We start from the raw sequence: 12,802 nt of genomic DNA on the forward strand, positions 1-12,802 counted from the left end.
GTACACAGGGGGAGGGAATCGGAATGATGAGATATGATGAAGGTAAGGAGATGGGCACAGGAGAAATGCTAGAAAGGGACATAAAGGAGACATAGAAAAGGGAGATGCTGAACATGGGGAACAATGCATACATAGAGATAGAAGATGGATGGTGAGCATTAGAGAAAGAAGAAATGTCAAATGGTCAGGAGACCCTGGCAAGTGAGTTAAGGGAAGACAAAAGAAACAGAAACCAGCACCTGAGACCAATATGATTTGAAGAATGAAATGAGACAACAAAAAGTAGAAAAAAATAATTGTATTTTCTATTTGTGTTTAGAATATATAAAATTTGAAATATGTATCCTGTTAGAGCTGGTGTTAGACATAACTGGGAACCACAAAGCCCAGGCTGTACTTCTTTCATTCACCTGCTGGCATTGGGCTCTCCCTGACCAGGGGGCAGTTGCCCTCGTTGCACTTCTCTAACATTATTCCTGTCATGTGTGACTGCGGTATTCTGTTAGCATGATTTTTCTGTGTAGCATTCTGTAATAATTTGGCTTATTCAGTTTTCTCGATAGTGGAGGGGATATTTGTGAAAGGAAGCGGAAACAATTAGACAAAGATAAATAGAAAAGAAGGAGGAAACCCCCCAAAGAAACTTAAACACTGGGGTCCTTTTACTAAGGTGTGCTAAATAAAAACCTTAAAAACCCTGCTAGTCTCACAATACCTAAATAGTTTACCTGTAGAATCTACTAATCGCTAACATTGCAAGATCTACTTTTATGACAGACTAAATTAATTTCTACTATCCTTACTTCTGGTCTCCTGACTACTTGTAAACCGAGTCGAGCTCCAATGAGAGATGACCCGGTATATAAACCGAAGATTAGATTAGTTGTGAAAAACATATTGTGAATGTACTCTCAACCCTCTGCCTCTTATATATTGTTGATATGCCGCTATATCTCTCACCCCATTTTCCAGTATAATGGGAATGTACCCTTATTCCTGTGCCTCTAAAACATTATGAATGTATCGCTGTACCCCGTTCTGGGCTCATGGGGAGGACGGACTATAAAAATAAATAAATAAACATCCAAAGGTCCTCCCGAAAGTCATCTCTGAATGTCATCTCAGCCAGTCCTTAGTTCTACCTGTCATCTTACAGCGACCACATTCTTACCCTAGTGAGGTAGTTCTCCACACCTTGGACTGTAAACGTGCACTGTGTTGCTACTTGGATGAAACCAAGCCTCATAGAATTACCATTCAACCGTCTTGTTCAACCTTAACAGACTTTGAGTTCCTGTCATCATGAGAGCAATCTCCACTTGGCTAGCGGACTGTATCTCCTTTGCATATTCTTGGGCTAGTCTGACACTTGAAGGTCATGTCACTGTTCTTAAAAGTTCAAGCTATGGCAACTTCAGTAGCCCATCTTCACTCCACACCCATTGAGGACATCTGTAAGACAGCCACTTGGTCCTCAATCCATACCATCCCGTCCCACTACTGTTTGAGAATCATTCCAGATGGGGTAGTCAGCTGGAGAAGCAGTTCTTCAAAATTTATTTTCTAACTAAATGCCAACTTACCCTCCGTCCCTTTGAATTTCACCAGGCTCATAATAGTTAACTATAACCTTCTTCCTAGGGGCATGATCCTGGCAGCTTGGGAATCCCACATGTGAGAATATCATGCATGCTTGTCCTCAAGAAAGCAAAGTTACTCACCTGTAACAGGTGTTCTCCAAAGATAGTAGGTATATATTCTTGCAACCCTCCCACCTCCCCTGGTTGGCTGCTTAGCTTCGTTATTGAACTGCAGGTCTCATGAGCCAACATCAGGCGGGAAGGCACTAGCATGTTTGCAATATGGGTGATCCTAAAAGATTTAGTGACAGTACACTCTGTCCATGCAGTGTTCCATGGATGATGTCACCAACATGTGAGACTATATACCTGCTTTCTTCAAAGAGCACCTGCTACAGATGAAGAACTTTGGTTTTTGTCTTGGATTGAATAGGAAAACTCCTAACTGAAATTGTAGTATTAGCCTGGATAATTTTAACCTGTCTTACTCTTAACTAGTGTTATGCAAATTGCATGCAGGCCAAAGAATCCTGGGAGATGAACACCAAAGAGAAACTTCAGCAGGCAGCAGTTGTTAAAGAAAAAGGAACTGCCTATTTCAAGGTTCGTAATCTTGCATTTGAAACTTGCTGATGGGAGCCAGTTATTTATATCTGTCCAGAATCCTCTTTCAATTGAACATGAATACATCTTTTCATCTACAACTGTTTTTGCTAAAAATTTCATCATCCTTTTTCCTCCTCTCAGGCAGGTAAATACATGCAGGCAGTGATACAGTACAGCAAGATTGTATCCTGGTTAGATATGGAGTATGGTTTGTCGGAGACAGAAGCAAAACCATCTAAGTGTTTCCTGCTTGCGGCCTTCTTGAACCTGGCTATGTGCAATATCAAGCAAAGGGAGTACATCAAAGCAGTGGAATGGTGTGAGAAGGTTAGATTGATGAAGGCATTTGTGATTCCAGCTTATTATCAACACACAAGTATTGTTATCCATACAACCTTTCATTTTCCATTTAGAACTCGTTCTGTAAGCAGGTACTTTAATCCCCTGGTGAACTTATAGCTTCACTTTAGCCATCCTCTATAATAAAACCCTAAGCGAGCATGTGCACTTACACTGCTGTGATCACTGACAGCGTGATTTGTGACTCCATGGCCATGTTCGATTTGTGGTGCGTGCGGCAGCGCATGCGGCGATGAGAGCAACGGCAGGAGGATGTCCGAGGTGCTGCGAGGCGTCCGGCTACTACTGCTGCACAGGGAAGTGGAGGGGGAGAGGAAAAAGGGGCTGTGCAGAAGAGTATTAAGGAATCTCTGATCTCATTTGTTAGTCACTTAAGGCTACTTCTATTAGTTATGGTGTTACTCTTGTTTAGAACGCACTTTTCATCTGTGCTTATGGCCATTTCGGTTCTCTCTGGGAACACACTTTCTCTGGTCAGATCATTCACTCTGGCTGGATGTTAGCTAATTATTAGATCAGCTTTAGATTGCATTGAAGTTTGACATGGTACATATGTACTTTTCCCTTTCACTGCGAGTATGTTAAAACCTTTTTTAAAGCTACTCTTTTATATTTTGATTACTGGCCTTTTTTACTGCCTTCAGACCCTTTCCTCTTTGAGTTCACCTTTTCTGATATTGCTCTTCATTCTGTTATATGATCATTCCATTGTTTTAAAATATACAATATTTTATATGATTGCTTTTATGCATTTGATTATATTTATATTTCTGATGTATTTGATTATATCGATGTATAATCATGATCATGTAAAAACATGATCATGTTTTTTTAGTTACCGTATTTTTCGCTCCATAAGATGCACTTTTTTTTCCACCCAAAAGTGAGTGGAAATGTCTGTTCATCTCATGTAGCGAAGGTACTTTTTTTTAAACACCCCCACCCTGATGTACCATTTTAAATGACCGCGCCCCATACGGCTCTCCCTAGCGTTGGTGAACGCCCGAAGCCTCCTCTCACTCGCGGCGTCCAGATCCTTACTTCCAAGCTTCTTCCTGACCCAGTGAGAGAGGTTGTCTTCCACGCTGTGACCGCCGCTGACCTAATTATGGCAGCCTGCACAGTGAACTAAGCAGGCTGCCATTGGCCTCCGAAGCATGTTGTCTCTGCCGCGGTCCTACCCATGACGTCAGAGGAGGGGCAGGACCGCGGCAGAGGCAATGTGCTTCAGAGGCCAATGGCAGCCTGCTAGGTTCACTCTGCAGGCTGCCATAATTAGCTTAGCGGCGGTCACAGTGTAGAAAATGACCTCCAGCATCCTATCACCTCCCCTCGGCCGCATCCCGCCCCTTCTGTTCCACTTCCTGTTTCCAGCAGAGTAATTGCAGCCGAGGGGAAAGACAAGGTGGCGGGAAGCAGGAGAAGGGGAAAAGTACGGGTTTGATCACAGGCGACCTGAGAGATAAGTTTGAAGGTGGATTTCAAGGATGGCAGCAAACAATAAAGCAGAAAATACTGATTCAAAAAAAACGGAAAAACTGGCAGATCAGGTCATGCAAAATCCACAAATCCTAGCAGCCCTTCAGGAATGGCTTGAAAATGTCTCACACACTCCTTCAAGTTATATAGAAACTTTACCAAAAGGTAAGGCCCCGGCAGGACGCTGGATCTAGACATGGGGGGTGGGGAGAGAGACAGAAAAAGACCTTGAGGAGGGGCAGGAAAACAGACTTGAAGACAGAGCAGATGCTGGACTAAAGGGGGGAGAGAGGGGAGGACTCAAAATGTTAGCAGAAGGAAGATAGAGAGAGGGAGAAACCTGAAACAAAGGGAATCGAAAGAGAGGGGGCAGATGTTGGACTTGAGGGTGTATAGAGGGAAGAGAGAGAAAGAGACTGCAGAGAGGTGGAAAGATTCTGGACCAAGGAGGAAGGAAGAAGAGAGAGAGAGGGAGAGAAAGACCTGGAAGAAAAGAGAACAAATGCTGGACAATGGGGGGGGGGGGGGATTGTAAGCAGAAGAAAGAGAGAGAGAGGCCAGGACCAAAGGGGAAAGACAGGAGGCAGATGCTGGACCATTACATTACATTAGAGATTTCTATTCCGCCATTGCCTTGCGGTTCAAGGCAGATTACAAAAGAATTACAAAAAAATGTATTACAAGAGGAAGATATCTGGTAATTTCTGGAGGAGATAAAGAGTGGATGAGTTGCTTTGGGGAATTGGGAAGTGGTATTGGGAGTGGGAAGGAGCTAGCAAAGTTTGTGGATGAAAAGTACTCATGGATTTTGTTCCAAAGTGAAGAATCTGTCCCATTAAAGGACAATTTTCAAGGCCGTTTACCTGAATAAATTCATTTTCTAGTTGGATTAAATGAGAACACTTTTTAAAGTATATATATGATCCTATACTAAATCGGCCAAAAAATACCAATACTGGAGATTAATCCACGTCGCAAAAATTGGTACTACAATATATTATTCTCCTAACCAGAACAACAACGGCGTGAAGAATGCACCACCGGCTTAATCTTTAAAATATATTTTTTTTCCTTATTTAAGGATTAAGCCGGTGGTGCATTCTTCACGCCGTTGTTGTTCTGGTTAGGAGAATAATATATTGTAGTACCAATTTTTGTGACGTGATCCTATACTAGCCATATTGGAGGAGATGTTATTGGGGTATGTAAAGGACAGGGCAGGAAAGCAATGTATGAATGTAATATTTTCATATCTCTGTGTTGTTTTTCAGTAAAGATCTACCTTCAGAAAGCATTTGAACTCATGGGCAAATTTCAAATTATATGAATACTTTCCCTTTGTACCTGTGGAGCTTGTAACTCATTTTCACCTAGGTGAACTGTTTGGAAATTGCCCTCTTAATTCATATTTTTTCTATCCCCCCCCCCCCTCCAGGCACTTGGGCTGGACCAAAATAATGAGAAGGGCCTGTATAGAAGGGGTGAAGCCAGATTACTCATGAATGAGTTTGAGCTGGCAAAATGTGATTTTCTAAAAGTGCTGGAAGTAAATCCACAAAACAAAGCAGCAAAATTACAGATTATAATATGCCAGAAGAAAGCAAAAGAGCACAATGAGCGTGACAAGAGAATTTATGCCAATATGTTTCAGAAGTTTGCAGAGAGAGATGCAAAGGTATGTGTCAGTGCTTAGAGCACAAAGAAGTTTTTATTTATTTTATATTTAGCTTATGCCTTTCTGGTTGTAGGTCAAAGCATACTATATTCATGTACTGTATTTTTCTGTCCCTGGATGTCTTAAAATCTTAAGTTTGTACCCAAGGCTATAGAGGGTTAAATAACTTGCCCAATGCCACAGGAAGATTCAGTGGGTTTTGAATCTTGGGGTTATCACCCTGGCCTTTGAGTCTCCATAATAATGGAAAGAAGAATATGATGAAAACTGCAGCACTTTCGTTTTTGTGGCTGGGGACTTCTGCCGACATGTTTCGCCAAGTTGGCTTTTTCAAGGCAGTCACCCCTCTACGTTACCACCGCAGAAGTGGGCATAGATGTGCAAGTGGTAACACAGAGGGGTGACTGCCTTGAAAAAGCCAACTTGGCAAAACATGTCGGCAGAAGTCCCCAGCCAACAAAACGAAAGTGCAAACTAAAGCCACACGTATGCGCGTGCACACACACTTACACTTACCCTTACCCCTCAGCTGCAGACTTAGATTGTGAACCCTCTGGGGCAGAGAAATATGCCTGAGTGTAACTCACCTTGAGTTACTGCTGAAAGAGGTATGAATAGGGTTACCAGACATCCAAATTTACCTGGATATGTCTAGGCATCCATGCGCATGCTCGGAGGCCCTCCAGATGTAGCTCGAGGTTTGGGGGTCAAAATCTGGTAACCCTGGGTATGAGCTAAATCCAAATAAATATCTGTAATACTCTTATTCTGGATTCATAATTTTCTATTAAATCAGCTTATCTCTACAATGCTTCTACAAGAAATTTGGCACAGTACTTGTGCTCTTGAGTTCCATCAGCCAGAGCCTCATATACGGATAATATAAAAAGTGGTAAAAGGAGCTGATTTTTTTTGAGTCTGTGTATGGAATGCTCCTCACAGTTAAGTTTTAGGAGAACCATAAGGTAATCTATTTTCTGTTTTACCATCACAGTTTTTACATCTAGATATGAACCTTTTAACTTACTAGATAAAGATTTGCTAATCTTCCCTTCCTATAACTCTCTGCTTTTCCCTAGGATATAGGTGACCCTAGTGACAAATACTCAGAAGAGAAGACCATAGAATCAGCTTTTAGTGAGAAAGAGGATGATGAACCAGTGAGGGAAGTCAAAGAGCCAGAGGGTGATGTATGAAAGAAAAAGAAACACACTGAATCTGGTCGCTTGCCTGCAGCTTGATTCTGAGCACAGGACTAAAGTATGTTTATTGTAAAGCTTGTTCCAGTTTGTGTGATCAATGGAGGCAAAAAATTTCCAGAAGCTTCATAAGGAGGAAAGAAAAATGAAATGACCCATCAGCTACTCTTGCTATGATCGTGTGACATGAGGTATACAGAAAGAGACCATCTGGGACCAGAATTCCCTGCTCCTGGCCTTGGGATGCTTTTCTATCTCCAGCAGCTCAGCTCAGATTCCATATAGTTTTAGTAATGAGGAGCTTAGTTAGATGCTGGAACTGCCCATTTAATCAGCATCTCAGGTGAAGGTGCCAGTGCCATGTGATCCTGAAAAGATTGTATTGTGTGGATATGACCGCCATCTGCATGCCACAGATAAGTGAGCTGCACAGGAAAGAAGAAATAGCCTGCTTGCTGCCTTTAGTTGTAAGCACTTAGAACAGGTGAAAGTTGACTTTACCCTCTTGCTCCCCATGCTACAGATACTAGTAACGCTGGTGTTGGTGTGTGTTGTATTTCCTTTCTCATATAGATCCTTGGGGCTCTGGGATTCATCATATCAAACAGAAAATGGTTGTTTCAGTCCATTGAGGTTGAACCTGTCAGTGCTTGAATGACATCTTTGTTTTGATGGCCCTTTCATACTTTTTCCTCAGCTGCCTTACTTGCTCCTCCTGTCTAAGTGTTCCTTACTGGTGTGTAAAAGTGTCATCAAGTGTGAGTGCAATACTGTTAAGACTATATTTCAGGATTTGGTTCCAAGTCACTTGGAAATTTTTAACATGGAACTACAGCCTTCCATCATGTACCTTTTGAAAGGCAAAACTCCTAGTGGTTCCAAACGTCCACATGACCATTTTCTTGTGGAGAAGAACATTATTAGCCTTGTTATAAAATGATGACAGCTTTCAAGTTCCTCCAAGTCTCTTGCCACCTATTCTGGCATTTCTAATTGACATATGTGCTGCAAAAGGGCTGATCATATCACCTAAAATGAAGTACATAAACTGTTAAATGAAGTAAGAGCCCACGCTTGACATCAACAGCAGGAGAATACAGCAACAGAATGAAAGAATCAGACTTATATACACTTTTGTAGATAACCAGGCTCAAAAAAGCAACAAAATATGGACAAGGATATGCATTTAGGTATAATTGCTAAAACAGTGATATGCAGGAGCCTGGGACCTTTTTTATCGAACTGAATTTCTGCAACCAAGAAAAAAAGAGAAGGATTAAAAGAAAGAAGAGCTGGAGAACAATGGAAGGCTGTGAACAATAAACAGAAAAATTATGTTCTTGTGAGACAGAGATGAGGGGATTAAATGTTCTGGAACATAGTCATCCCATCTGCAGGAAAAATACAAACAGCAGAGAAAGACTACCTTTCAGAAGGAATTATCTTGTTGATTTGCCTTATGAACAATCTCCTACTGCAGACAAAGCAGAACATGATCCGTCAACAAACAAGACAGGACATAATTCTTTATCAAACTTCAATTATCAGAATTCTAATACTACTTTATATTAAGAGCATCTTCTGTGTTATGGGGAAGACTTAGAGGAGGAATTTTCACCTATGTCACTACTCCTGTTATGAGTTGGACTAGCAGAACAGCTGTCAGGAAATGTTGCCTTTGGTGAAACTGGATGTGCTGAGCATCAGATTTCTGTTTTCTTTCCAAATGATATAAGACCAATGATTTTCAAATTACTCCCTGGAGATTCACCACCATTGTTTGAAACAGATTTCTGAGAATATTGGAGCGATCCCAGCACAATATATCCCACAGATCCTTCAAAATGCTGCAAATACTGCTAGAAATCCTGTGTGTTCTTCAGAATACCATTGGTCATACTGACCATCCTTAATGCTGCAGACAGTGCCACAAATCTCACAAGCCCTTCATGATACTGCAGGTAGAGCCATGCTTCTCATATGATTCAGAATGCTACTGAAAGGAAGTAATTCTATAAGTAGGACACTAACATTTATATGTTGATTATGTGCCTAAATGCCAAAATCTGCTTAAGCACTATTCTGTAAATATGCACATGTCTTATATAGTGTTTGATAGACTACTATTAAGTCATGTGCATACCTAAGATGTGTAGGTATAAGTATTTACACCCGCTCTATGTAAGTGCTTACACCTTTCTACCCAGTTACACTAAAGGAAAGTAGCACCTAAATATAGGGGAACTATTATAGAATTGCCCTCAGTGTTGTGAATCCCAGAACATTTTCAGAAGGATTCCTTTTGAATACTGCCAGTACTATAAATTCCACAAGTCTTTTGGAATGCTCTGCAGATATCCCGATGCACAAAGACCTACAATTGCATTGGAGAGAGTTCACGAGTCCATTGGAATTACCTGGCTATCATAATGTTGCCATCCTATAATTTTTTGGAATGTTCTAGACATCCCATTACTTTTAAGATTTTTTGTGTTTATTAAAAAAATAACATTTTAGTTAATACTGTTGCTGTCTGAGGATAGCAGGATAAAATCACCACACTAATGGCTGACATTATCTGATGACGTCTTGAGCAGGAACCACTCTCCAGCAGTTGTGAGGAGCCTTTGAGGGCAGTGCCCCATAAATGCATGTGCCTCCCTACACTTGCTATTGTGCCAGACCAAGCTAGTTTGTCTTTTTCTGCCATGCTGTAGGGTCACATTTTTGTGGATCTCTCCTCAGCTCACATCTCTTGTTTTGGGCTCTGATGTTGGCTCTGGCAGAGCTTCAACAGGCCCATGTCCTTCCTGTTGCACCAATATTGACGCTGTTCCTCACAGGGCATTGGAACTGGTTCAGTGTCAATGTCTAGTCCCTGAAGGGAAGAATCTTCTTTATGGCACTGTAGATCATCCGTCTCTTGACACACCTAGCCAGGACCTGACATGCCTCTCAGTAGACTGAAGGTAGGTAGAGACTCAGACTTCCAGGGAACTATTTCTATGAGTCTGATGATGCAGACTGCTCTTGGGAGACTGAACATAAGCAATGCCTCCGCTGGGTCAGACCTGAGGTCCATCATGCCCAGCAGTCCGCTCACGTGGCGGCCCAACAGGTCCAGGACCTGTTCAGTAATCCTCTATTTATACCCCTCTATCCCCTTTTCCAGCATGAAATTGTCCAATCCTTTCTTAAACCCCTGTACTTTATTCTGCCCTATTACGCCCTCTGGAAGCGCATTCCAGGTGTCCAACACTCGTTGGGTAAAGAAGAACTTCCTAGCATTCGTTTTGAATCTATCCCCTTTCAACTTTTCCGAGTGTCCTCTTGTTCTTTTATTTTTCGAAAGTTTAAAGAATCTGTCCCTCTCTACTCTCTCTATGCCCTTCATGATCTTATAAGTCTCTATCATATCCCCTCTAAGTCTCCTCTTCTCCAGGGAAAAGAGACCCAGTTTCTCCAATCTCTCAGCGTATGAGAGGATTTCCATCCCTTTTATCAAACGTGTCGCTCTCCTCTGAACCCTCTCGAGTAACGCCATATCCTTCTTAAGGTACGGAGACCAATATTGGATGCAGTATTCCAGATGCGGGCGCACCATCGCCCGATACAATGGCAGGATAACTTCTTTCGTCCTTGTTGTAATACCCTTCTTGATTATGCCTTGCATTCTATTTGCTTTCTTAGCGGCTGCTGCGCACTGTGCCGTCGGCTTCATTGTCATGTCCACCATTACTCCCAAGTCCCTTTCTTGGTTACTCTCATTCAATAATATCCCTCCCATCGTATAGTTGTACCTCGGGTTTCTGTTTCCCACATGCAATACTTTACATTTCTCAACGTTGAAGTTCATCTGCCATCTCGCCGCCCATTCCCCCAGTTTGTTCAAGTCCCTTTGCAATTCTTCGCATTCCTCTTTAGTCCCAGCTCCACTAAATAGTTTTGTATCATCTGCAAATTTTATTATCTCACACCACAGGTCTTCTCAGAGAAACGGTCCCTTGGTATTTTTTCAGAAACCTCCCCCCCTACTTTAAAAAAAAAAAGTCTTGTCCTGAGGAACTCTTTTTTCTGATTTTTTTTTTTATTAGCTAGGTCCATTCCTTTTGAAGCAGAGGATGAGCCCAGAGCTGAGTTATTAGACATCCTCAAGTTTGATGCCCCTCCAAAGGAAGCTTTGACACTGCCCATGCACATAATACTTAGGAATCTATAGATGGACATAAGAATTGCCATACTGGGACAAATCAAAGGTCCATTAAGCCCAGCATCCTGTTTCCAACAGTGGCCAACCAAGGTCCCAAGTATCTAGCTAGATCCCAAGTAGTAAAACAGATTTTTATGCAATGTATCCTAGGAATAAGCAGTGGATTTCCCCAAGCTATCGCGATAATGGCCTATGGACTTCTTTTAGGAAATTATCCAGACCTTTTTTTAAAGACTGCTAAGTTAACTGATTTCACCACATTCTCCAGCAATAAATTCCAGAGTTTAATTACACGTGTGAAGAAATATTTTTTCCAGTCTGTTTTAAATCTACTACTTAGTAGCTTCATTGCATTCCTCCTGGTCCTAGTATTTTTGGAAAGAGTAAACAAACAATTTATATCTACCCTTTCCACTCCACTCTAGTATATTATAGACCTCTATCATATTGCCCCTAAGCCCTTTAGCCTTTCCTCATAGGGAAGTCATCTCATCCCTTTTATCATTTTCATCATCCTCTGTACCTTTTCTAATTCTGCTACATCTTTTTTGAGATACGGCAACCAGAATTGCACACAGTATTCAAGGTGTGGCCATACCATAGAGGGCATTATAACACTTTCATCTTTGTTTTCCATTCCTTTCCTGATATTTCCTAACATTCTATTTGCTTTCCATCTCATCATAGACATTGAGCTGAGGGTTTAAATGTATCCTTAATAATGGCATCTGGATCCTTTTCCTGGGCAGTGACTCTTAACATGGAACCCTGCATCAATACTACTACTACTACTACTACTATTCATTATTTCTATAGCGCTACCAGACACACGCAGTTCTACACAGAGTCACAAAGAATAAGAAAACAGTCCCTGCTCAAAAGAGCTTTCAGGTTCGTCTTTCCCACATGCATCACTTTGCACTTGCTCATATTAAACGTCATCTGCCATTTTGATGCCCAGTCTCACAAGGTCCACTTGCAATTTTTCACAATCCTCTTGCAATTAATTTAATTTGCTGATGACATACAATTGTTAATCTCACTAGTTATTCCCACCTCCCATCCCTTGGCTCTCTAATTTCCTCATAAGTCTTTCATGAGGTACTTTGTCAAACACCTTTTGAAAATCCAAGTATATAATATCAACCAGATCACCTTTATCCACATGTTCATTCACCCCTTCCAAAAAATGCAGTAGATTGGTGAGGCAAGATTTTCCTTGGCTAAATCCATGTTGGCTTTCTCTCATTAATACATGCTTATGTTCTGTCATTTGTTCTTTCTAATAGTCTACCATTTTGCCTGGCACCAAAGTCACTCACTGGACTATAATTTCCCAGATCACCTCTGGAACCCTTTTTAAAAATCGGCATCACATTGGCCACCCTCCAGTCTTCTGGTGCTGTGCTAGATTTTAGAGAAAAATTACAAATTAACCAATCAGTTCTGCTAACATTTTTCCCCAAATGCATTAAGCAGTTTAGACCAGTGTTTTTCAACCTTTTTACACCTATGGACCGGCAGAAATAAAAGAATTATTCTGTGGACCGGCATTGGTCCGTGGACCGGCGGTTGAAGAACACTGGGCTAAGTCGTGGGCCAGGCCCTGCCCATCTCTACCCAATCTCCACCCCAGACCCTGCCCCCATAATAGTACTAATTGCACCTTGCACGTCCCGTGCTTCAACTGGAA

The 12,802-nt window shown here is 41.6% G+C and overlaps 1 protein-coding gene across 4 annotated transcripts in view; it reads left to right on the forward strand.

Moving 5' to 3' along the window:
- FKBP5 (FKBP prolyl isomerase 5) overlaps window positions 1–10,060 on the forward strand; it is a 75,346-nt gene extending 65,286 nt beyond the window's left edge. For 2 of the 4 annotated variants that reach the window (XM_033918452.1, XM_033918451.1), the window contains exons 9-12: window positions 2,100–2,183; window positions 2,328–2,513; window positions 5,461–5,700; window positions 6,780–10,060. In XM_033918452.1, the coding sequence (XP_033774343.1) occupies window positions 2,100–2,183; window positions 2,328–2,513; window positions 5,461–5,700; window positions 6,780–6,896 (627 nt within the window). In that variant the 3' untranslated portion in view covers window positions 6,897–10,060. The remainder of the gene's footprint in view (window positions 1–2,099; window positions 2,184–2,327; window positions 2,514–5,460; window positions 5,701–6,779) is intronic. The other 2 variants (XR_004536797.1, XR_004536798.1) reach the window with 2 other exon arrangements.
- The last annotated feature ends 2,742 nt before the right edge of the window (window positions 10,061–12,802 follow it).

The sequence above is a fragment of the Geotrypetes seraphini genome, chromosome 13 (genome assembly GCF_902459505.1).
Source record: "Geotrypetes seraphini chromosome 13, aGeoSer1.1, whole genome shotgun sequence".
Classification (NCBI taxonomy): domain Eukaryota; kingdom Metazoa; phylum Chordata; class Amphibia; order Gymnophiona; family Dermophiidae; genus Geotrypetes; species Geotrypetes seraphini.